The following is a 24,257-nucleotide window of genomic DNA, read 5'->3' as shown; positions in this document are numbered from 1 at the left end:
CAGGGCCTTTGCACTTACTGTTCCCCTTGTTGGGAAAGTTCTTCCAGATGACCTTGGGGCTTACCCTTTACTGCTTGTGGGTCTCTAGCGTCACTTCATCAGACACTTTCTTTGTATACCTAACACAAAACAGCTGCCTCCCAGCTTCACCCATCCACAAACCTGTAATGGGGCCCGGGGCACAATCACACTTAATCATGGTTGTCAAATGAATCAACGAACTCCCGGTCAGACAGAATCACTGACACGAAGCAGCTCTGGCTTGGGAGCCAGGAGACTTCCCGTGTGGCTTGGACAAGCTCCCCCTGCACTTTGAGGCCTAAACCAGGGACTGAAAGAGAATCGCAGATTCCTTCTGGTACCCAAGAGTCCGTGACGCCACGTTGCTCAGAGCCCCCAGTCCCGCCTGAACGCCAGCGGGCGGCTTGGAGAGCTGGCCTCCCAGAGCTGCAGTGTGGTTTGGCCTGGCCAAGCAATGCCCAAGGTCCCCGGGCCAAGGAGCAGGGGCGGAAGTGACTCCATTGGCCCAGCTTCGTTTCAGCCAGACCTGACTTCCATGGGGCTGGCTTTGTTTGGTTGGTTTAATTCTTAAAATGTCCCCTTCCTGGTCTTGCTTGCTCTGTGACAGTGGTGACCTGCCCTCCCTCCCTCCTGCGCGCTCTCTCTCTCTCTCTCTCCAGGAAATCTGAGGACAACAGCACTATTTCCTAAGGATTCTCTGGCTCAGCGAATCTGAGGAGCCCTGTCCCAAACCATCTCTCTCTCCCTTACCAGGAGTCCTGGTCACCCCCACCCCCCACCCTCAGAGCCAGGGCAGAGAGCTCTGCTCCCCCTCCTGTCTCTCAGGGACATCTGGGAGCCCAGGCCCCTCCCCTCCAGGGAGCCGCCTGCTGCTCGCCTATTTTTAGCTTTCTCAAGGAGAAGCAGGGACAGTCCCTGAGCCAAGGCACACCCAGGGCTGAGTCCCTATGGAAAACCTCCCCTCATAGGGAAAGAATCCGGGGGATTTTTTTTTTTAATTTTTTATTTTTTAGTCCTGGCTTAGAGCCTTCAATTTTTGTGTGATCTGTGCTAATTTATCAGGATTTTAGATGTTGATGTGTGTGGTTTTTTAAAAATAGGAATCAAGGCAAGATGGGACCATGAATCAGGCCTGGGCAATGGCCCCAGTGCAACTGGTGATGGGCCTGGGGTTTGACTTTAAGAGAAAAAAAAATCCTTATCTTGTTTTTGTTGATAGTGGGATGGAAACACCCCGTGTAATGGAAACTGGCCGGCCTGGAGCGAGGCGGGAGTGGGGGTCAGAACTCACGTGTGGGGAACACCCACTCACACGGAGGCCGTGCTTGGTGGGCGAGTGCTCCTGTTTCAGACGATGGGACTTTAAGAAGTTTGTGGAACGTGGGTAATATGAAAAAAAAAAAAAACCCAAAACCCTGTGGATTCAAACAGTTGTTTTGCACCAAAATGAACTTATTTTAATTCCATTCTCCATAAACTTTTTTTTTTTTTTTTGACAGGCAGAGTGGACAGTGAGAGAGAGAGACAGAGAGAAAGGTCTTCCTTTGCCGTTGGTTCACCCTCCAATGGCCGCCGCTGCAGCCGGCGCACCGCGCTGATCCGATGGCAGGAGCCAGGAGCCAGGTGCTTTTCCTGGTCTCCCATGGGGTGCAGGGCCCAAGCACCTGGGCCATCCTCCACTGCACTCCCTGGCCACAGCAGAGAGCTGGCCTGGAAGAGAGACAACCGGGACAGAATCCGGTGCCCCGACCGGGACTAGAACCCGGTGTGCCGGCGCCGCAAGGTGGAGGATTAGCCTATTGAGCCACGGCGCCGGCCTATTCTCCATAAACTTTTGAAGTGTGGTGGCGCTGAGACTCAGAGAGTCTAAGCAATTGCCCAGGGTCTCCCAGGAACATGGACAAGGACAGGGCTCAGAAGTCACCCGACTGCTAATTCCCTCTGCCTGGGTTTAAGACAGCGGGGGCCACGTGGAAGCTGTGTGGCTCCGGGCAAGCTGCTCTGCCTCTCTGACTCCTGTTCTTGCCTGTAACAGGGGAACCATAATCCTTGTCCTACAAGTGTTTGGGAGGATTCGATGAGATCACGTGTATACTGGGCTGGAGACAGAAGGGAAAGGCAACGCTGGTCTCCCCCCCACCCCCCCGCAGCTCCTCCCAGGCACGCTCCTGATTGGCACCTGCTCCTGAAGCCACAGGTGTCTGGCTGGCTCTCCTGGCCACAGCTGAGGAGGTTCCTGCCCCTTGTGTGTCTTATCCTAGGAGTTTTCCTTTCCTGCGGCCTGCTTCTTCCAAGGTCTGGATGGTTGTGATGTTTTCAAGATGCCTTTTTTTCTGGGGAGGAAAAACGTCAGGGGAGACACAAAGGAAAGCACTGGGCAGAGGCTCCATGGGTTCTAATCTCGGCTCCTCCACTATGTGGTGGTGGAAATGCAATAGATTTATTGGAGGAAACACCTGTGAAGGATAAGAGGGAGAGGGCAGGAGGAGGCAGGAAGAACCAGGTGTGACGTGGGAGCAGGAACCCTGGCTCAGTGAGGCTGGTGCTCAATCCCAGGGGTACTCCGGGGAGGTGTGGTCTCAGTGAGAATACAATGGTGGATGCAGGTAGACAGGAGCTGGGGCTGTCAGTCAATTAGGTTCCCTCCAGCAGGAGATCCAAGCGGTGTGTGTGTTCATAGCCATGATGTCCGTTACTCACGAGGCAACCCGGGAAATTTGCTCAAGCTCTCTGAACCTCAGATTCAACATCTGTAAAATAGGGAAGGAACAATAGGATCTGGGTTTGGGGATTGCAGATTTTTGGTTTTCTAAATTGCTATAGGAAAAACTATCCCCAAACCTACTGGATCAGGCTACAGTGATTTATTATTTCTTACAATTCTATGGGTTAACAGGGCTCAGCTGGGTGGCTCTTTTGCTACGGTTTCTCACACAGCTGAAATCAGATGGCTGCTCAGCTGGGGCTAGAATGTGCAAGATGCCTGTCATCACCCTGGGGAGTCTCTTTTCACTCCATGGTCCCATCTGAGCTCCTTTACATGATGGCTGCTGGCTACTCAGGGCAAACATCACCAGAGGACAGCTCCACTGCACTCATCAAGCCCCACTCGTGTCCTGCTTACTAATTGTCACTCCCCCTCTTCATGGAGGAACGACACAGGACCCTGCGCTGTTCTTTCGTCTGCTCGGCCCTCCCCGGGTTTGCTGCTGGTTCTTCCCGGGTGGGCTACCGACCCTTCCACCTCCGTGGAAGAGTGGTTCCCCCTGGCCACTTTCCCCACTTCCGCAGGGGAGCGGCACACCGCCGGCCGGCTCTCTCGGGGGCTGCACAGGTGTTCCTTCGGATGTTCCCCTTAGATGTTCCTGGTGCATGCCGTCTCTCTCCTCCTTTATAGTCCTCTTCCACCAATCCCAACTCTGCTACCCACACGCCGAGTACACTGCTCTCCTCCAATCAGGAGCAGGTCCCACAGTTTATTGGTTGAACTGGAGGCAGCTGTGTAGAAGCTGTTTCCTCCTCTCCCAGCGCCATATTGTGGGAGAGCAGATGCATAGAATAAGTCTTAATTCCAGTAACTTAGTCTAGTCCGGGTTGCTCCCCACAACTAATGTCCTAGTGACCTAAGCAAGTCACCTGGCCAAGCCCAAAGTCAGTGCTCAAGGGCACAAATTCCAGAAAGCATCGCTAGTGGTGAGTGACCACCCTCACACCTCGCCCCTGGGGTGTACGTGGGGTGAAAAATGGTAACGTTGCTAAATGCTTGCCTCAATAAATGTGTGCATTAAACAGTGGCTGGGGCACCATGAGGTTGCTCTCTGTAAGACTCTAGGGCTCTAGGGGAGCCACAGCACAGTGGGCTGGAGTAGGGGGAGGGGTGTCCCAAGGGATCTGTGGGCCTTGTTGCTGCCCAAGAATTCCTGGGAAGAAGGGGCGTGGTGGAGACCAACTTCACGGAGTCTGGGTGTAGGGGAAGGCCCGGGTCAACAGAAGCCCAAGATGCCAGAGTCGGCTTCTCACGGGACAAGAAGACCTCCTGACAAGAAGTTTCCCAGTGGGCAGCAGCTCGCTAATGTGGCGTGACCCAAAGAAAAGTCCCACTTTGAATTCCTGTCTCCTAGAATCTTCCCCCGAGGGAGATGCCGATGGAGACTTTACAGAGCTTGGGCCTCCCGGGTGACAGTGAGAGATCAGCCACAGTGCACTCTGGAATAGTCCCCTCCCTCCCTCCCTTCCTTCCTTCCTACCTACCTTCCCTGATGTATTTACTATTTATTTGAGAGGCAGAATTACAGACAAGAGGGAAAGACAGAGAGATCTTCCGTCTCTTGGTTCACTCCTCAAATGGCCGCTCTGGCCGGAGCTGGGCCAATCCAAAGCTGGGTTCCAGGAGCTTCTTCTGGGTCTCCCATGCAGGTACAGGGGCCCAAGCACTTGGACCATCTTGCACTGCTTTCCCAGGCCATCAGCATGGAGCCGGATTGGAAGTGGAGCAGATGGGACTCAAACTGGCACCCATATGGGATGCCGATGCTACAGAGAGTGGCTTTACCCGCTACGCATTGCTGGCCCCTGGAATATTCCTCATACTGGCTTCAGTGTCAGGAGACTGGCAGGTGCACAGGTGAGGAGGGCTCAATCAAAAGCTAGTGAAAGAATGAAGTTTCAATGAGCAGGTGAAGAATGATTTGGTGGAAGGCAAGACAGACTGGGAGGAGGAAGCCCAAGTTATACTCGTGATTTCCCGCAATCCTGTTAACCCCTCCTCCCCAGCCCCCTTTACAGATGAGAAACTGAAGCCTTAGAGGTGCTCAGGAACTCACCCACGGACACAAAGTTTGGAAGTAGTGGAGCAAGAACGTGAACCTGTGGCTTGCACCCTGGACCCTTGAGGACAACTCCCTATCAGACTCCAATACACCACACCACTCCCCTACAGAGAAAGGAACTTCTCAGGGAATCCTGGCAGACAGGCCCAGAAAGGAGCAGATGAATTCAGTGCCTGCCCAGGCCACACAGGCCTTCCACCCTCGCCGACCCAGGAACCAGGGCACCAAGTCACCCAGTACTGCTGGCTCCTGCCTCCTCCCCAGCCTGCCCCAGCACACCCAGGGCTGAGGTCACTGGGGCTCCCTCCCAGCACCAGGGCTCTCGAAGGGGCCCCTCGGCTTTGATGTGTGGCTGACAATCATAAGTAGCGTCAGTGGGAAATGAAAGAAAACCCTTTTCTTTGAACCAAGGAAGACTTTGGGAGAAAGCAAACAGAACGCGTCCAGTGAAGACTGACTTAGCCAAGCCGCAGCTCTGGCGAGGACAGCTTATTCATATTTGAAGGGGTATCAGATGCTGGCAGCATGCTAAGTGCTGCGAAGAAGGGAGAGGCTGCCGTCAAAATAAATCCTTGCAAAGGAATGAGCTGGAGGAGCCGGAGGCAAAAAAAAGGCATTGGCAGGGGTGGGGGCGGAGGGGAGGGAAGGAATAGGAGAGGGAAGGGGGGCACTGGGGCCTTGGGCTGCAGTTGAACTTTTGGGGTCTCATGCATTTGCTTTGGGATGGAATCCTTGACCTTGGCGGCACCTGCTGAAAGCTATGGCCTTTGTCATGCCTCTGACATCAAATGTAGACGCAGGTATAATTTAGGCTGTGACGAGGAGGGCCCTGGGGCCACCCTCAGCCCCTCTAGGACGGTGGTCATGGTGAACAAATGATGTTTGTCCCGTGGCCCAACCCAGACTCAGCCTCTGTTTCTGGAAACGGCTTTCCAGGGACTCCAACATGGCGCCTGGGTGAGAACGTGGAAGACCTTGGAGCAAAGGTGCTCTACTCCAGGAGCGCGAACATGTGACTCCAAGCCGGCGATGGCAGCCCACACAGCCCTAGGCCCACGGGCTGGTTTGGGGGGCCCCCAAGGCAGTTTGTAGCACACTGTTAGAAGATCTGTCCTGCCAGCCCCTTGCACCCAGAATAAAAGCTGGAGTCTTTACCAAGGTTGACCAAACCTTACACCACGCACTCCTCAAATCCAGAAAATGCGCCCAGCTCAGAGCCCCGGGACCTGCAGCTGCCTCTGCTGGGACCACTATGGCCCCTGAGATCCCCGGGGGTTGCTCCTCCCCTTCCTCTGGGTCTTTGCCTAACTGCCTGATCTGAGTAGCTCCCCCTCCCGCTCTCAATCTTCTGCCCAACCTGAGTTTTCTCCCTAGCCTTTGCCCAGTTACATTTATTTATTGCACACTGTTCATCACCTCCACGGCAAGAGGGCTGTGCCCGCGCTGTCCACACCTAGGACAGCGTCTAGCACAAGGCAGCTGTTCCATAAATGCTTGTTGAATGAATGAATGAGTGATGCTACTCCATTCCTCTCCGTGGTCCATCAGGGTGCAGATGCTGTTTTCAAACTTGGTTAAACATCCCCTGGAAAGACAGGGCTGTTTTCCCAAGCAAGCGGTCAGCGAGTAAACAAAGAGAAGCTACTTGAGAACCCACCGGCCAACGGGGAGAACGAGGCAAGCACAGGAGAAATCCCTGTCCTTGAGGCGTTCGTACCCGGTCGGGTCTAGCTCTGAGGCCGGAGAGCAGTCAGGGGAGCAGTGGCCGGGGAGTGGGAAGCGGACTGGGAACTCCCAGGCTGGGAGTAGCCAGGGAGGTTTGCTGGGGAGGGGGACACCATGAGGACCCCCTGAACAGGCCCTGCAGGGTAGACGGTGTGAGAAGGCTTCCCCACGGGTAATCAGGTAGCAACCACCTGGCACTGGCCCTTGGCCCATGCTGGACGGAAGTGGCCCAGAGCCACTGGGGTCCTGACACCGTGGTGTGCTTTTTCCTCAGGCCCCTAATAGGACGGTGAGGGGGCTGCCACTAGGACTCCAGAATCTGGGAAGAGAACTTGCCAGGCCTGGCTGCAGAAGTGCCTGCTGTCAAAGCAAGTAGCATGAAGTTGGACCAGGTGGAGGAACCTCCTTGGAGCCTTCGTTTTGCCGTCTGTGAAATGGGGCCAAGGCACTTTCCTCACTGAACAGCTGGGAGGCCCGTTACTTATGTGGACCTTCCGGCTCGTGCCAGCAGAGACAACCCCATCATTACAGACTCCAGGTTTTGGCCCCAAGTATTGTCAGGCCTGGGGGCTCCTCTCAGGCCACCCCTTTCCCAGCCTCAGTTTCCAAGCTGTTGCTATCTGGGATGGGTAGGGGTGGAGAGGGGAGTTTGCCTCTCCTCCCCTCTGCCCTCACCTCTGCCTGCCAGGCTCCCTTCGCTGAAGCCAACTTGTGTGTGGCCATGGCCTTGCCAATCGCAGGTTGCTGAGATGACGGGAGCACCGCTCAGGGCAGCAGGATCGGGTCCTCCCTTGAGGGCACCCCCAACTCTCCCCGCCTCCCTGCCCACCTCCACCTTTCCGTCACCTCAGAACCCTAGCCGGACCCTGCACCTGGAGTCTTGTTTGCCATGAGAGCCTAAGGGCGCCGTGTTAGCCAGATCCGGATTCTACCCCTGGCTCGGATGTGGCCCCGTGGGAGGGAGAGGTTGGCCCAGGCACCCAGCCCCTCCAGAGTCCTCTCTGGGAGACGCTGCCGCCAAAAGAGCTCAACCCAAGAGCCACCAGGGTGGCCGTGAGTCCCAAGGGAGTTGCAGGAGCCTGCCCCGGCGCGATGCAGGGGCGCAGGGGACCCCGCCCTCCCGCTGTGGCGCAGCGCGGACGCGGCTCCTGGCTGCTCGGTCCTCGAGGGCGACCTGGCCACCGTGAGGCCTTGCGCTCCCGCCTCGCATCTGCGGCTTCTCAGCGGCTGCGGCTTGGGCCGCCCGGAGTTTTGCGCGCCAGGCAGCAAAATAAGGGTTTAGCGACCCCTCTTGGCAAACCCCTGTTACAGCTGCTGGGTTCGGGGCGCGCCACGGGAGAGGGGCTTCCCGCGGCAGCTAGTCGCGGAGGAGGAGGGATGGTGGGAGACGGGAGGCCTCCATCCCACGGTCGGTAGTCAGCACGGGCCCACCCGGATCGATTCCATGGTTCTTGTTTTCAGTCACTCACTGATGCGTACGAAGGCGTGTCCCCCCTGTATGCCTTGGAGCATGGCAGGCACCGAGAAGCCTACAGACCAATCGCGTTATGCTTTTCATCCATCCATCCATCCATCCACCCACCAATCCCCACTCACCTACCCACTTAACTCATTCATTTGCAAACATCATTGAGCTCCTCTGTGGATCAGAGAACCCCCCCCCTTTTTTTTTTTTTTTTTTTGCAGGTGAGCGTCATTAGTAAATAAAACAATGGCCCCTGCCCACTTGGAGTGTAGGTTTTGGAGAAGGAGACTGAAAGTGCACAACACACCTAAGAAGTGAGTGAATCACGTGCCGTGGTGGAGGAGACTCGTGCTCTGCGAATGACAGGTGCAATGGGAGGAGGACGGCACTGCCGCCCCGGTGGGGAGCAGGCTGTGAAACCGGTGTAGCTCCGGAGAGGGGAGATAACATTTTCGTTTGAAAGGCAGAGGGAGAGAGATCTCCCTCTGTTGGTTCACTCCCCAAATGCTTGCAACTGCTGGGGCTGGGCCAGGCTGCAACCAGGAGTCAGGAACTTGGTCTGGGCCTCCCACCTGAGTGGCTGGGACCTAAGTACTTGAGCCCTCACCCGCTGCCTCCCAGGACACACTGGGATCGGGAGTGCACTGGGGGCTGGAGGCCTCCTTGTCAAGTTGTGCTTCCTGCCCAAGGCTCATCTGCTTCAGCCTGCTCTCCAGTCATGGCCTCCCCAGACACAAGAATAAATGAGTCTCCCATCTGCGTTAGTTGGGATCTCCTTTCCCTAGTAGTTCTCAGTAGTGGGTAGGAACTGGAATCACCTGGTGATCCTGGTAAAGTGTGCAGGTCCGGCCCCCCATCTGCTGCAAAGGGCCTGGGTCCCTCACATCTCTGAGGCCCCAGGTGATGCCAATACCTGGCTCCACTGCACGGCTCTCCCCGGGCAGGCGTTGCTAAGCCCTTCTCTGGAAAGGTGCAAGGAGAGGCTATTTGAGGGCATGGGGAGCTCCTGGGGAGAGTCCCACTGGAAGGGAAAAGGTGGATCCTGTTAATTAATTATCCCTCAAACCACCTGTCCTTAAAAGCAGGGCGTGCAGGCCAAGGTGGCGAGCGAGCTTAGCGAGAGGAGAGGAGCTGTGGAGCAGGTCTCTGAGCCCTGGCGGCCAAGGACAGTTGTAGCGGGCCACGGATTTTAGACTAAAGAAACAAGGGTGAGTACGGGGTGGCAGGGTGGCACCGCTAGCTGGGGCACGTGCAGTGAGACAGGAGTTTGGGCCAAACATTGCCTGGGGCTCTGGGCCCCGGGAGGGTGGGGGTCCTGGTGGGTTTAGGAGGTTTGTGGATCCCCAGTAGTGAGTGCCAGGTTTTGAGGGTATATGCATCATTCCAGCAAGGGGTCTCAAGGAGGGGTGGTAAGGGGCAGTGGGGTCTGGGCTTAGCTGCCTGGGGTTTAAGCATTTCCCACACAGATCCAGTTTGTGCCATTCATTTTGTTCCTTGGCATCTCTCTACAGTGAGGCTTAATGGTGGTGCTGTCCCAGGAGAGCCAGTTTGAGAATTAAGTCAGGTGGTACCTATGAGGAACCCGGACCCGAGCCTGGCTGGAGGCAGTGCTGATCCAAATTTATTTATTTATTTTTAAAGACTTTATTTGAGAGAGAGAGTTACAGACACAGAGATGGAGAGACAGAGAGAAAGGTCTTCCATCTGATGGTTCATGCCACAGTGGCCACCAAAGCCAGGCGCCAGGAGCTTCTTCCGGGACTCCCACACAGATACAGGGACCCAAGCACTTGGGCCATCCTCCACTGCTTTCCCAGGCCATAGTGGAGAGCTGGATGGGAGGAGCAGCAGCCAGGACTCAAACCAGCACCCATATGGGATGCCGGCACTGCAGGTGGAGGCTTAGTTTACTATGCCACAGTGCAGGCCCCATGGATCCAGATTTAGCTGTTGATGGTTCTAGGGGACTTCAGGAAGTTCAGGGAGGAAATGGAGTTAAAAGATACGTTTATTGTGGTGCAAAAAGTGGTTTTGAAATCCATGGATGATTTTTTTCATCACATGCAAAATTTTCATAAACTTTTAAAAGACCCCCTCATAGGCATGGGTTTCAGATGCCTTGGACACCAAAGCAAGACTTCACTTTTTTTTTTTTTTTTTTTTTTTTGACAGGCAGAGTGGACAGAGAGAGAGAGAGAAAGGTCTTCCTTTTGCCGTTGGTTCATCCTCCAATGGCCACCGCGGCCGGCGCGCTGCCGGTGCACCGCACTGATCCAATGGCAGGAGTCAGGTACTTCTCCTGGTCTCCCATGGGGTGCAGGGCCCAAGCACTTGGGCCATCCTCCACTGCACTCCCTGGCCACAGCAGAGAGCTGGCCTGGAAGAGGAGTGACCAGGACAGAATCCAGCGCCCCGACCGGGACTAGAACCTGGTGTGCCGGCGCCGCAAGGCGGAGGATTAGCCTACTGAGCCGCGGCGCCAGCAAGATTTCACTTTTCACTCTGTTTTCCACAAACCTTGGCGAGTCCCTCATACAGTATCCCTGCCCTCCGGCACAGCTTTGCTTCCATGGTTTCTGTTACCCGGGGCCATCTGCAGTCTGAGAACATTAAATGAGAAACTGCAGAAGTACGCAACTGATAAGTTTTCAGTTGTGCGCCATTCTGAGTGGTGTGATAAAAGCTTTTATTACGTACACTGTCATAGCTGTTCTACTTTATCTGTGATCATTAATCTCTTGCCGTCTCTTGTAAGTCGTCTTTAATTCTTCTGTGTATTCCAGGCATATAGTAGTCATCTGCAGACAGTGCGGGGAAGAGAAACAGAGGTTATGTAAGGGACACTCAAACACAGTTAGGGACAGACGTTTGGACTAGCGGTTGAGGCGCCAACTGGGACTCCTGCTGGATTTGAGGGCCTGAGTTTGACTCCCAGCTCCACTTCTGCTTTTAGCTTCCTGCTAATGCAGACCCTGGGAAGCGGTGGTGATGGTGCGAGTGATTGGGTCCCTGCCAACCACATGGGGACTTAGAGTTCCCTGCTCAGCTGCAGGCCCAGCCCTAGCCGTTGCAGGCATCTGGGGAGTGAACCAGGGATGGGAGCTCGCTCTCCGTATGCATCTCCCTCTCTGGCTCTCTCCCTTTCCCTGTCTCTCTGCCACTGAGATACTGACAGGAGGCATTACTTCTGGTACTCTACAGTCTGGTCGGGTAACTAGTCTACAATAACTGGTGATCTATTCTGAAATAAATGGAAGAGCATGTAGGATGCTAACACAGGGAAGTGATTGACGTTTGAGGAGGTGGAAGTGCCTGCTACCCCGATCTGATCACTACATGTTGCTGTAGGGATTTTCTAACCTCCGACCCCAGACAGCCACTGCTCTCATCTCCATCACTGCCGATTACTTTGGTTTGCTTGTCTCTGTAAGTGGAGTTTACAGGCTCTAATATTTCCAGTTTCCTTCCCTCTGTTGGCCTTGGCTGTCACAGCAAACTACTCGCTCCAATAGTTAGTCTTCTGCAGTAAATCTAGCTCTCCAGGGGGAGGAATAGGTACTACTTGTTGAAACATTGGTCCCATGTTGGTCACAGGGCTCCAGGTTGGGAGTTTTATCTTTCAGTACACTGTGTTCAGGTTTCCACTCTTGCTGAAGTCAGGTTTTGTTCTGTTTTATTAAGATTTATTTATGTATTTATTTGAAAGAGTTACACAGTGAGGAGAGGCAGAGACAGAGAAGTCTTCCATCCGATGGTTCATTCCCCAATTGGCTGCAATGGCTGGAGCTGCGCCGAACCAAAGTCAGGTGCCAGGAGCTTCCTCTAGGTCTCCAACGTGGGTGCAGGGGCCCAAGGACTTGGGCCATCCTCCACTGCTCTCCTAGGCCCTAGCAGAGAGCTGGATCGGAAGTGAAGCAGCTGGGTCTCGAACCGGCGCCTCAAGCCAGGCTTTTAACCCGCTGCGCCCCAGCCCCTGTTCTGTTTTTTTTTTTTTTTTTTTTTTTTTTTTTTTTTTTTTTTTTATAAAGATAACCTTTTGCCTAGCTTGCTTTGTAGGTATTCTCTTTGTCTTGAATTCCGTAGCTTCACAATCACATAAGGGTAGATTTCTTTATTCCAACTTGCATTTGGTCTTCTAGAATCTGTGCTTTGGTGTCGGATTATCCAGCCTTGATAGTATAGTGTGTTCACTGTTTCTGCCCCCCCCCCCCATTTTTATTTCTGGACTTGAAATAAGTGTGTACATGCTTTAGACCATCTCATATCCTGTCTCCTGCTTTCTCTTGACTTCATGCTTCATTCTAGAGTTTCCTCTTCCAGTTTTCTCTTTAGCTGCTGCTAATTCCCACTAAACCCTTCCATCGAGGTTTTCCAGTTTTGGTTATTGCCTTTTAACTTACAGAATCTCTCATTTTCTTTCACATCTGATTTTAATAGCTTGTACCTTTCAACTCCTTCAACAGAAAAGCAGTCTTTTACAGTCTGTTCCCAAAGCTAGGCTTCCAGTGTCTGTGCTGGTTTTCTTATTCTGGTTACTCATGTACCTGGATAGTCTGTGTGCTGAACGCTATATTTGAAAATGATTCTTTTTATTTTGCATTTTATTTGGAAGGGAGGGAGAAGGAAGAGAAAACTGAGGGAGAGATGTTCCACCTACTAGTTCTTTCACCCAATGTCTGCATCAACCAAGGCTGGGCCAAGTCAAAGCCAGGAGCCAGGAACCGAATCTTGGTCTCCCACATGTATGGCAGAGACCCAAGTGACTGGGCCCTTCCTGGCTGCCTCCCAAGGTGTGCATCAGCAGGAAGCCGGAATTGGAAGTGGAGGCAGGACTCCATCCCAGGCGCTCCCGTGTGGCATGTGGGCTTTCCAAACAACAACTTAACCACCATGTCACATGCCTGCTCCTGAAAAATGACTCTTTGAGAAGCTTAGTCCTGAAGCAACGGCTTCTAGAATATCCACTGGCTTCTGCCAGGGACTTTGTGCCACCACAGTACAGGGTGCTTTTCATCCAGTTTCAGAACGTGAGACTCTGTGGCATTATGTGACGTGAAGCCAGACTGCAGTGCATGCCGGGACTGACTTTCTGCTTCATCCCAGGGCTAATGTGGGAGGTCTTGGTCTCAATCCTGGCTCTTCTGTGGAGCCCTGGAAGTTACTTGTTTTCTTTGTGCTTCAGTTTTATCACATCTAATTAAAATAAGTCTTCTCGTCTTACAGATGGAGAAACTAATGGTCAGACCACGGAGATAATTCCTCAAATGTCCTAAATTGATGAGCAGCAGCTATGTGATAGATCCTTGTCCTACCAGAGCTTCAATTTTGGCACTTATATTTAAGGACCTATTTTCCCCCAACACTTGACTTTCTTCCATGGGCATATAAAGGAGATTCTATCATTATGCTTGCCATATCAAGAAAGAATTTGAGTAGGGTTAGAGTATTGAGACGCAAGAGGAGGTTGGTGTCTGGAAGGAAGGTTGGAAGAGGAAGGCAGAGTTCTAAGGGATGGTGGGGAACTGGGAAAGTGACATTAGGAGTGTCCCAGTGTGAGTGACATACCCGTGAGCTGGCATGGCAGTTGAACAGCTGGATGGCCTGTCTCTCCTCCACTGCCCTTCCTCACCTTCTGCTCTTCAAGGTCTACCCCATGGCCTCATCATAGGGGCGGTTGGCACCAACTCGGTTGATCTTGAGATACTGTTACAGAAATCTGAGGCGGAAGACTCCCTTTGTTCAAATAGGCATCAGAGACAGTGGAGGATTGAAGTAGTTTATTACGCCAGTGGGCTCAGCTGGAATCATTTCCCAAGAACTGAGCTGTCGCTCCCCCTCTTCGTGGAGGAACGACACTAAACCCTGCCTAGGCTTCATATCCGAGTCACGGCACCATTATGTCGCTCCCCCTCTTCGTGGAGGAACGACACAAGACCCTGTGCTGTTCTTTTGTCTGCTCGGCCCTCCCCGGGTTTGCTGCTGGTTCTTCCCGGGTTGGCTACTGTCCCTTCCACCTCCGTGGAAGGGCGATTCCCCCTGGCCACTTTCCCCACTTCTGCGGGGGAGCGGCACACCGCCGGCCGGCTCTCTCGGGGGCTGCACAGGTGTTATTTGGATAGATGTTCCTGGTGCATGTTGTCTCTCTCCTCCTTTATAGTCCTCTTCCACCAATCCCAACTCTGCTACCCACATGCCGAGTACGCTGCTCTCCTCCAATCAGGAGCAGGTCCTACAGTTTATTGGTTGAACTGGAGGCAGCTGTGTAGAAGCTGTTTCCTCCTCTCCCAGCGCCATATTGTGGGAGAGCAGATGCATAGAATAAGTCTTAATTCCAGTAACTTAGTCTAGTCCGAGTTGCTCCCCACACTGAGCGACAATCCCAAGTTTTTTATATTGATAGGTTCATCAGCATCACACCTTAGCTGTTCCAGCATTGGTGGGTTTAGATTGCGGCCTATGTGACTTAGGACCACACTCCCAATGGCCTGGTATATTTGTAGAAGAGATTCCAGGGGCAGAGTTGTTAGGACAGATTTGTTTTCAGAAGCAGAACTTAGGACTTCTTCCCTCCATAGACAAGATCCCAGTGGGCAGCTGCTTCACTAGTTCATTGCAAACAGCCACTTTTCAAGGTCTGTGTTGGGAGGAGGGGTCTGCTTCTCTTTCTTTGTCAATGGTTGTGGCCGTATTTCCTCTACAACACTACTTCTAGCTGCCAGAGAACCCCTGAGTGCGTACTGGGAGGTAGGTGGCAGAAGACTGACGACTACTGAAACCAAGGTTATGTCCAAGAAGATTTGCAGAACAGATTGTTTACACTCCAACGCCATATGGCTTTGAGCTGAGGTGCAGGGGCATCGTGGCCTCTGTGGGTGAGGGTCACTTTCAGTGGACTCCCCCTTCCCCAGATGAAAGGCAGGTCTTGGTGAAGGTCCAGCTTCTAGGTCCCCTCCTGGCATTGCTGCGGGCTCACTTCTCAAAAACCACGTTTACCAGGACAATATATTTCTTCCCCTTACTTGCCCTGGCCCTCATCTTCTGCCGCTGACCTGCCTGGGGAGGCTGTCATTACAACTGCCTCCCTCCTCTAACGCTGACCTCCAGGTTCCCCACCCCATCCTGTTTCCTGTGTAGCTGGAGTCCCTGGCCGAGGGCTTGGTTATGTGGGATACCTAGCGGGACCTTGTTAACAGCAAGAACATCCAGGGCCAGACGTCGGAGAGCCTGTAATCCAGCTGTAACTAGAATTGCTGCTTAAATTCTGGGCTCCTGGGATGGGCTGACTGACACGGAAGAGCTGTCACACCTTTGATTTCCTTTGTTGTTATGGTGACCAGGACAAAGACACTCATTATGTGAGTCCAGCCCGGGAAGGAACCCCCTGGTGACTGCAGCTTTGTGCCTATTAGAGGAAGCTTAGCACGGCCATCTTGACCTGGGTGACGACCATCTTTTGGAAAGCCAAGTCAAAGGAATCCCACTTGGCCCCCTGACCAGCTCCGCATAGTACTCAAGTATTTTTGACAGACAGTGTGACCTACCTAGCTCCAGAGTTCGGAGCCCCATTAGGTAGACCTGTAACTTCTAGGAGAGGGAGTTGGAGCCAGATCAAAGCTTTTGCTTGTGAAACAAAGGATTAGTCTAGACATAAATGCTTATTTTGGTTCAATTTCCATCTCAATATGTTCTAACACTGGCGAGTGAACTTCTTTGTATCACTGTTGATGAAAATGTGGGATCCTAAGTCAAGACTTGGCACAGCTGTGTCCTATGGCTTCCATTTACCATTCCTCCATCTTCCCTGGCCCAAACCTCATTCATAGTTCATTTCTTCTTCACTGATTTGGTAATATCCCTGGGGGTGTGCCTGTCTTACACATCAACTATGTTGCTTACCTATGTGCTGGGCACTGTGCTAAGGGTTGACCTGGGAAGATACTGGACAAGTAACGATATTAAAAGTCATTCAGGAAATGTATAGGTCGCTGTGGGAACATCTCAGGCAGACTGAAAATAGCTTGGAATGGCTGGGCAGAGTGTTTTGCTGCTTTGCAGTGCAGGTGTCATAAACCTGTCAAGCAACAGGGTTCTATACATGTGGGAGGATGTTAGCATTGGTGGAAGGGGTGTAAGTCTAGATTTCTATAGAAAAGATAGGGGTCTTGGTAGCTGGTGATGTGAGGATTGTCTTAAAGAATTAAAAGCAGCTGTTTGCCTCCACTTTCCTTACCTCCTGGGTTCTTGCTATCTAATTTTTGTAGTTGATTCTTTGAGGTTTTAAAAAGCTGTTTCTTGCTATTTTGACTTCTTTCCAGAAAGAAGTTATCTGAATCATCTCAAGTTCTCCAAGTATTGTCCTGGGAACTTGCTAGAAATGAAGATTCTCAGGTTTTCACCCCAGAATCCAATCCAGGGGGGAGGCTTTGCCATCTGTGGCCTGACAAGCCCTCCAGGTGATCCTGGCTGCTGGTGATGGCCAGGGTTACTGGTGAGTTACCAGTAAGGCCCAAGGCCGCTGTGACAGCTAGTAGTGTGAAGGCATCTACAGAAAGCCGTGTGAGGTAGGAGAGAGGCTGGAGAGGCCGAGTACCTGTAGGGCCAAGGTGAAGGTAACCAGGTGTGAAGAAGGGCTGCTGTTCTCGGGCAGGCTCGGCAAACTTCGCCTGTCAAAGATGGGAGAGCAGGTGGGCAGCGTGGGCCATATCGTCTCTCCCAGCTCTTCAGCTCTGCACTGTATGGTAAAAGCAGCCACAATCAACACATACATAAAGGACACTGCTATGTTCCCAGTAAAACTTTAGCTACAAAACAGGGGGACAAGCTGGATGCTTTGGCCTTCAAGCAATAATTTATTTTTTTTTTTTTTTAAGAAAAATGATTCTGCTGGCACCACGGCTCACTAGGCTAATCCTCCCCCTTACGGCGCCGGCACACTGGGTTCTAGTCCCGGTCGGGGCGCCGGATTCTATCCCGGTTGCCCCTCTTCCAGGCCAGCTCTCTGCTGTGGCCCGGGAGTGCAGTGGAGGATGAGCCCAGGTGCTTGGGTCCTGCACCCCATGGGAGACCAGGAGAAGTACCTGACTCCTGCCATTGGATCAGCGCGGTGCACCGGCCGCAGCGCACCGGCCACGGTGGCCATTGGAGGGTGAACCAGGAGGAGGCGCCTGGCTCCTGGCTTTGGATTGGTGCAGCCATTTCGGGGGTGAACCAACAGAAGGAAGACCTTTCTCTCTGTCTCTCTCTCTCTCACTGTCCACTCTTACCTGTCAAAAAAAATTTACTCAGTGTTCTGGTTATTGTTTTGAAGGAGCAGAATCCCTTTTTGAATTCGGGACCCAACAAAGCAGGGGCCCCTCCACTGGGGCACAAGAGGAGTAGCCCAGGGTCTGCCTGTTCAGTTCTCCCTTTCCTTAAGGGGGTCCCCAAGGCTCTTCTTCAGCACCTATTCTAATGCCTCTAAAGTAGAGGGGTCTAGAGTCTGGGCTTGGGTCCACTTAAGCACTGCCCTTGCGTGAATGATTCCTGAACCCCCCTGAGCTGCTAACCAAAGGATGGGCTGGCAGGAGCGAGTAGACCAGGCTGTGATCACACCTGTCCCTGGTCGAGCCTGGACCTTAGGGTCAGGGAGAGTCCCCTCTGGTGTAGAACATGCTCGCGCGCTCTCTCTCTCTCTCTGCAGGTTCCAGCTGGCCTGCTGAGGCTAATACAAATACCTGGAGGATGAGTCACCGGCCAGACACCCCCACTGTCCCCCGTGGCCAGACAAGGAGCCAGTTCCTGAGAGAGCAGAGGGTCTGTACCGACCTTCTGGAGATGATCCGGCACTTACAGCAGTCCCTGAAGGAGCACTTTACGCAGCTGACAACCTGGCAAATGCAGGGGCTGTTGTCGTTGGAACAGAGGCACTCTGGAGCCATCTGTAAGCAGGAAGACCTCCTCGATGACCTGATGTGCAAGATGGTCAACCTGCTGGGGTCTGAGGCCGTGAGTGGCCTGGGGCTCCGCCCGCCTCTCCCTGTCCTGGATTCTCAGGCTGCTAACAGGGGTGTGCGGAGGGTATCATCACCTCAGCAGGCCGACCAGCCGGTTCCCCAGCAGAGGGACTCAGAAGCCACACTTGTCAGCCATGACCTCTCCAGCCGTGGAATCGAAATCTCTGTCTCTTACCACCTGGACTTCCAGGACTACGAAGCCTACCAGAGAGACAAATACCATAAAGTCAAGAACACCTTGGTAAGGACTGGGGCAGGGAGTACCCGAGGGCCCCAGTCACTAAGAGTCGCTGACTTCTGTGCCCAGTACTGTTCCTTTCACTCTTCACGTCCTATGGTGCCTCCTTGAAGGTAAGGGAACAGTCGCAGAAATCGGGTGACGTGTGCCAGAAAGTTGGCGAGCTGAAGGCTGATTCGCTTCACCCCCACAAGTGCTACCGAAATCCCAGCTCTTGGCCACTAGGAGCTAGTCACTCTGGTCACAGTGGTACGTGAGTTCCTTATGGAACGTGGCATAATGGTGAATGTGGCCAACTAGTGGGGAAATGAGCATTAAGAATGTGTCCAGGTGTACTGAAAGGATGCCTACTTTGGGTGTCTGAGCAGGTGTCTTAAAGACTGAACCAGAGCCGGCGCCGTAGCTCAACAAGCCTCCGCCTTGCAGCGCCGGCACACCGGGTTCTAGTCCCGGTCGGGGCGCCGGATTCTATCCGGTTGCCTCTCTTCCAGGCCAGCTCTCTGCTATGGCCCGGGAGTGCAGTGGAGGATGGCCCAAGTGCTTGGGTCCTGCACCCCATGGGAGACCAGGAGAAGCACTTGGCTTCTGCCTTTGGATCAGCACGGTGCGCCGGCTGCAGGGCGCCAGCCGCAGCGGCCATTGGAGGGTGAACCAACGGCAAAGGAAGACCTTTCTCTCTGTCTCTCTCTCACTGTCCACTCTGCCTGTCAAAAAAAAAAAAAAAAAAAAAAAAAAAAAAAAAAAACTGAACCAGCCAATCCTGGGAGGTGATAGTCCCCCAGGAAGGGGGAGCAGCATACATAGAAGTTTTCAGCTGGCGAGGGTTTGATGTGATTGGGAAGGAAGGCCCACGACGAGAGGGACATGAGTGCAATAGCAAAACCAAGGATAGCCACGGAGGGATGCGTGATGGTGATGGGGCATGCATGATGGTGACATGGTTCCCAGTGAAGGAGGCCCACAGCAGGTCTCTAGCCAGAGGGCAGAGGATGGCACAAGCCATGCCTTCCCTCCTGTTCCCATCCTCCAAGTGAGGTGTGGCCAGTGACCATCTGCTTTTCTGGGAGCTGAGTCAGTTGTCTCCATACTGAATCTCCTTCAGTAACCTGGAGGTCCCCATGTGTAAGGAGAAATGGCAGAGATGAGTACTAGGTAGGGCCTGTGGTGGTCAAGGGGTCTGGATTCTGGGGTCTAGCAGGTGAATCTCTGCCCATCACCAAAGGTCACACAGCTAGAACGGTACTGAACTCTTGCAAATTTCCTACTCAGGATCACGCAGAACCTTCTTCCCAGGAGTTGAGACAGTTCATGTAAAGACTTGTCTAATGTCTTGCGCATAGTAAGAACTCAATGACTGGTAGATAAACATAATGTAACCTTTAATTATCTATGGAGACTCTAAATGGGAGGAATTTGCAAGCTTTAAGACTGGATTCATGGAAAGTTTGCTAACACTTCAAGTTGTGAAACGCAGGTTGAAAAAGCCTCGTGGGGGAGTGAGATCTCTGAAGCAAGCCAAGCTGAGTACTTACTGATATGTTTGAAGGCGTCCATAAAGGGTGGGGCAAGAGGGCTAATCTCAGTTCCTTCCATCTCCAGGGCTTCATTAACCTTGGCACCAGTGAGAACAAACTCTGCACCTATCTGCTGACTGAAAGGGTGAGTTGTGTACTGGGCTGTGCTGAGCCTCGCCCACCAAGCCCTGTCCCCCTAGAATGTCTCTTGGCATGTGGTAGATGGAAGAGTGGGACACAGGAGTTTGGGAAAGGAGGGGAAGAGATACTTGTAGAACAGTACATCTAACTTCCCGGCCATGCTGAGTGTGTCTAAGGGTATTCTCTGGTTAAGTAAAGGTAGATAGGCTGCCTGTGGAGTGTCTACACTGGGGCGGTTATCAAATACTTCCCAGTGATGTGCCTATGGCACTTGTGTAATGTATGTCGAGAAGAAAAGAGCCGGCTGGCGCCGCGGTTCACTAGGCTAATCCTCCGCCTTGCAGCGCTGGCACACCAGGTTCTAGTCCCAGTCGGGGTGCCAGATTCTGTCCCGGTTGCCCCTCTTCCAGGCCAGCTCTCTGCTGTGGCCAGGGAGTGCAGTGGAGGATGGCCCAGGTTCTTGGGCCCTGCACCCCATGGGAGACCAGGATAAGTACCCGGCTCCTGCCATCAGATCAGCGTGGTGCACCGGCCGCGGTGGCCATTGGAGGGTGAACCAACGGCAAAGGAAGACCTTTCTTTCTGTCTCTCTCTCTCACTGTCCACTCTGCCTGTCCAAAAAAAAAAAAAAAAGAGCCTCCATGCATTAAGGAGCAGGTAACAAGTACACCTGTTCCTCTCCTAGGAGGCCAAGTACATGTAGACAAACATTCTTGCATAAATCAGGAGTAGGTAGACCTCTTGGGCTGGCTGTCTTCATGCTCTGTTTGTCACAGCTGTGCCGGAGTGACATGAACCGCATGGAGAACATCCTACTGCAATATCCGGATTGGAGAGGGCAACCCTTGTAAGTGACCTCTGAGACCGAGGGTCTCCGCATCCATGGGCACCTATCCTTGTCCAGGGGAGGACTCGCAGTGCCAAATTCTTGGTTGGTTGCCTCCTGATTTCCTTGGGTAACAACTTCTAGGAAATACCTAGAGCTAAAGCTTGTCAAGAGGCAGCTTACTCTATGGTAGGAATAGCACTGTCCTCTAATGTAAAAGGCCCATGTTCTTGTCCCGGCTCTCTATTGTCTGTGTGGTCTTGGGTAATTGATAGCCTCAGTTGATAGTCTTGTAAAAAGAAGCAGGACTGGGTGGCAAAGATCCCTTTCATGTGGACACTCTGTCCTTTGAAGAAGATGGGAGTGCAGACCCTGAAGGAGGGTGGAGGCCTGGGAACCACAGGGTCTTTGGGTCTGTCCACAGCCTGCGGAAAGAAGTGGCTTGTTTCCTGACCGACTACTGCCAGGCTCCGTCTCCCCTTGATCCCGAAAACGTGAGTCGGTTTCTCGGCCTCCTGCCACCCTGCTGGTGGGCTGTGCTTTCCCAGGTTGCAGCCTTCCTGCCACCCTGGTGGTGGGCTGCGTTCTTGGGAGACTGTGTTTTCTAGGGGATCTAGGGAGAACCCGTGGAGATTTTGAGGGCCAAGGTAGAGTGAAAGCCAGTGGGTCCCAGCTGGAAGGCTGTTGGTGGCTGTCCCTTCTGGGCCAGGGAGGCAGCATGGCTACACCTTCCACAGGTACTGTTTTGTGACTTCTGCTTCTTGTGCATTGTTGTTAGGTGGTTATTCTTAATGGCTGCTACTCCATCTTCTCTGCATTGGCCATGGTTCTGTGTGATCCAGGGGGTAAGTAGATGGGCTCTGCTTTCCGTCTCGGCACAGTACTGGCATCTGGGCAGGAGTACACAGGCACCAGGCTTTGGGGGGAAGAGTATCCTGACACAAGTCCTTTACCCCAAGTGCTAGGACATCTCCTATACTTAGGACGACTTCGTGTTATTTCTAGGGGAGCAATGGACTTAGATTCTACACTCACTGTAGAAGGGAAGCATAGAACAGTCTTCAAGGATGTGTACTCCAGGAGCCATGGCAATGGAGGCCATCCCCTCATAGTGATAGTTGGGCTTTGGGGCCAATGGCAATGCAGGAAGCCCTAGTAAATGGTTTAGACTATATAGACTTCTTACCTCCTCAAAAAAAAAAAAAAAAAATTAAGGCTAATTATAGTGAGTTTTGGACCAACTAAGGCTGAAAGGCCTGTTCTCTATCTCCCTCTTAACAATGCCCAAGAGGCTGGTGCTGTGGCACAGCAGGTCAAAGCCCCGACCTACAGCACTGGCATCCCATATGGGCGCTGGTTTGAGTCCTGGGCTGCTCTACTTCTGATCCAGCTCTCTGCTGTGGCCTGGGGAAGCGGTGGAAGATGGACCAGGTCCTTGGGCCCCTGCACCCACGTGGGAGACCCAGAGGAAGCTCCTGGCTCCTGGCTGTGGATCAACTCATCTCTGGCTATTGCAACCATCTGGGGAGTGAACCAGCAGATGGAAGACCTCTCTCTAGCCGGACTCGGGCCTAGGGTGCTGAGCCATTTACAGCACTATTCTTCCCCTTTCTTCTCTAGTAGTGTCCCCCCGAAGAGGAAACTAGAGTTCTGTTCCCTGATGTCTGTAAGAATGGCTGAGCGCAGCAGCATGAGCCCCTGGGGAGAAGGGACTGCCAGGCTGACCATCCCTGTTGGTAGCTTTGCTGCTGGTCTGACGACCAGCGCCTCCTGCTGGAGGGGACCTGACCTGACACCTCTGTCTCCCTGTGCTTCCAGAAGCCTTCCTGGTCCCCACCCCCTTCTTCGGTGGCTTCATCTTTAGCTCCAACCTGTACGCGAGAGTTGAGCTGATTCCCGTCCACCTAGAGAGTGAGGTCAGAAGGGGGCTCTTCCCTGCTCGGCCCACCTGGGCAACGAGGGGATCTAGGGCCATTTAGAAGGGGCGTGGGACCTTTCCTCTCCATCTGTGAGTGACGGTGGGGGAGGGGTGAGGAAACAAGAGTGCACGAGGCTTGTGGTGCCGGCAGCCCGGGGTGAAGGCGAAGGCTTGTCTGGACTAGTGGGAGTGGGGGATCGAGGCCACTCTCCATGTAGGCATTCCTCAGCTGTGTTTCTCTTCCAGGTCTCTGAGAACACCCATCCTTTTCAGCTCACTGTGAACAAGTTGGAGCAAGCCCTGGTGGAAGCCAGACTGAAGGTAAGGGGAGAAATACTGTTTTCAGGGTGGCTACTACTGGTGGTGGACGATGTTGCATATCAAATCTCTGATACAAGTTGTTCACCGGGGCGGACGCTGTGGAGTAGCGGGGAAAGCCGCTGCCTGTGGTGCCGGCATCCCATATGGGTGCCGGTTCTAGTCCCGGCTGCTCCGCTTCCGATCCAGCTCTCTGCTATGGCCCAGGAAAGCAGTAGAAGATGGGCCCCTGCACCCATGTGGGAGACCTGGCAGAAGCTCCAGGCTCCTGGCTTCAGATCAGCCCAGCTCCAGCCATTGCAGCCAACTGGGGAGTGTACCAGCAGATGGAGGACACCCCCCTCCACTGTGTGTGTGTGTGTGTGTGTGTGTGTGTAACTCTGACTTTCAAGTAAATAAATCTTAAAAAAAAAAAAAAAAAAAAAAAAAAAGCTCACCAAGACATGGTGGGCTCTCTCGAGTCGGGAGAGACTGATGGATACAGGGGCATGTCTCCGTAGCCACACAGACCCCATTGTTCTGCCTCTGGGGACATGATGCTATTTGCTGCTTAGAGATCCTGCCAAGCCTTCTTGGTGTCACCTACCAGATGTCCTGTCCCGTAAGGCTGCTTGGCTGGCTGGGGAGTCGATAGAAAGGGCTTGCATTCGCTCAGTGGCATTTGGGTTCTTTTTAGCGGAAAAAGGTCAAAGGCCTCATGCTCGTCAACCCCCGGAACTGTCTGGGTGACGTCTGCTCCCGGGACTCGCTGCAGGAATACCTGGAATTTGCAAAGAGGTAAGAGTTTCACCGCTTGAGACTATACGGGACCCCTAAAAGGGTTCCCATCACTTCTGGTTGCCGCAGAACCAGAGCTAAATATCCTTACCATACACTATAGAGCGTCATACAACGAACTGAAAGGGAAGGTACCCACGTGTTTACCACTTCAGTCCATGTGGTTTGTTTTGTTTTGTCCTTTCCTTGCTAGCTTTTGCCCATGTAGAGTGAGAACCACAAGTGATACTTCTGTGGCTGTCCTCGGGCCTCCATTTCCCAAGGCCCTCGGGCTGAGGTGCCGAGGAAGACAGGCCCTGAGGTCTTGAGGGGTGACGGCGTGCTCCTATAGAATGCTGATCGCTAACGTTCAGTCAGCCACTGGAATCCTCAGGCAGCCCTGTCGGGGCAGGCAAACTTCCGTCTTCCAGAAGAAACAGCCGTGTCTCAGCCTCCTGACTCGCCCAGATTCCTAGTGGCAGAACACGGGGACGGGAGGAAGGATGCAGAGCTC

General features: G+C 53.2%; 1 protein-coding gene across 8 annotated transcripts in view; it reads left to right on the top strand.

The window, feature by feature from the left end:
* Positions 1-24,257, top strand: part of LOC100346860 (probable inactive 1-aminocyclopropane-1-carboxylate synthase-like protein 2) — a 162,852-nt gene that overhangs the window by 123,826 nt on the left and 14,769 nt on the right. For 5 of the 8 annotated variants that reach the window (XR_011387478.1, XR_011387482.1, XR_011387480.1 and 2 more), the window contains exons 2-9: positions 17,720-18,273; positions 19,870-19,929; positions 20,702-20,772; positions 21,176-21,245; positions 21,530-21,596; positions 22,570-22,667; positions 22,916-22,990; positions 23,664-23,764. Coding sequence is in view for 3 of the 8 variants with exons in the window: in XM_070071343.1 (XP_069927444.1) it covers positions 17,761-18,273; positions 19,870-19,929; positions 20,702-20,772; positions 21,176-21,245; positions 21,530-21,596; positions 22,570-22,667; positions 22,916-22,990; positions 23,664-23,764 (1,055 nt within the window). In the remaining 5 variants the exon portion in view is untranslated. Of the gene's footprint in view, positions 1-8,261; positions 8,355-9,125; positions 9,249-17,719; positions 18,274-19,869; positions 19,930-20,701; positions 20,773-21,175; positions 21,246-21,529; positions 21,597-22,569; positions 22,668-22,915; positions 22,991-23,663; positions 23,765-24,257 lie in introns of those variants that run through there. The other 3 variants (XR_011387479.1, XM_070071345.1, XR_011387481.1) reach the window with 3 other exon arrangements.

Source organism: Oryctolagus cuniculus, chromosome 1 (genome assembly GCF_964237555.1).
Source record: "Oryctolagus cuniculus chromosome 1, mOryCun1.1, whole genome shotgun sequence".
NCBI classification, from domain to species: Eukaryota; Metazoa; Chordata; class Mammalia; order Lagomorpha; family Leporidae; genus Oryctolagus; species Oryctolagus cuniculus.
The sequence above is the reverse complement of the archived record's forward strand: the minus strand, read 5'-3'. Positions and strand labels throughout refer to the sequence as shown.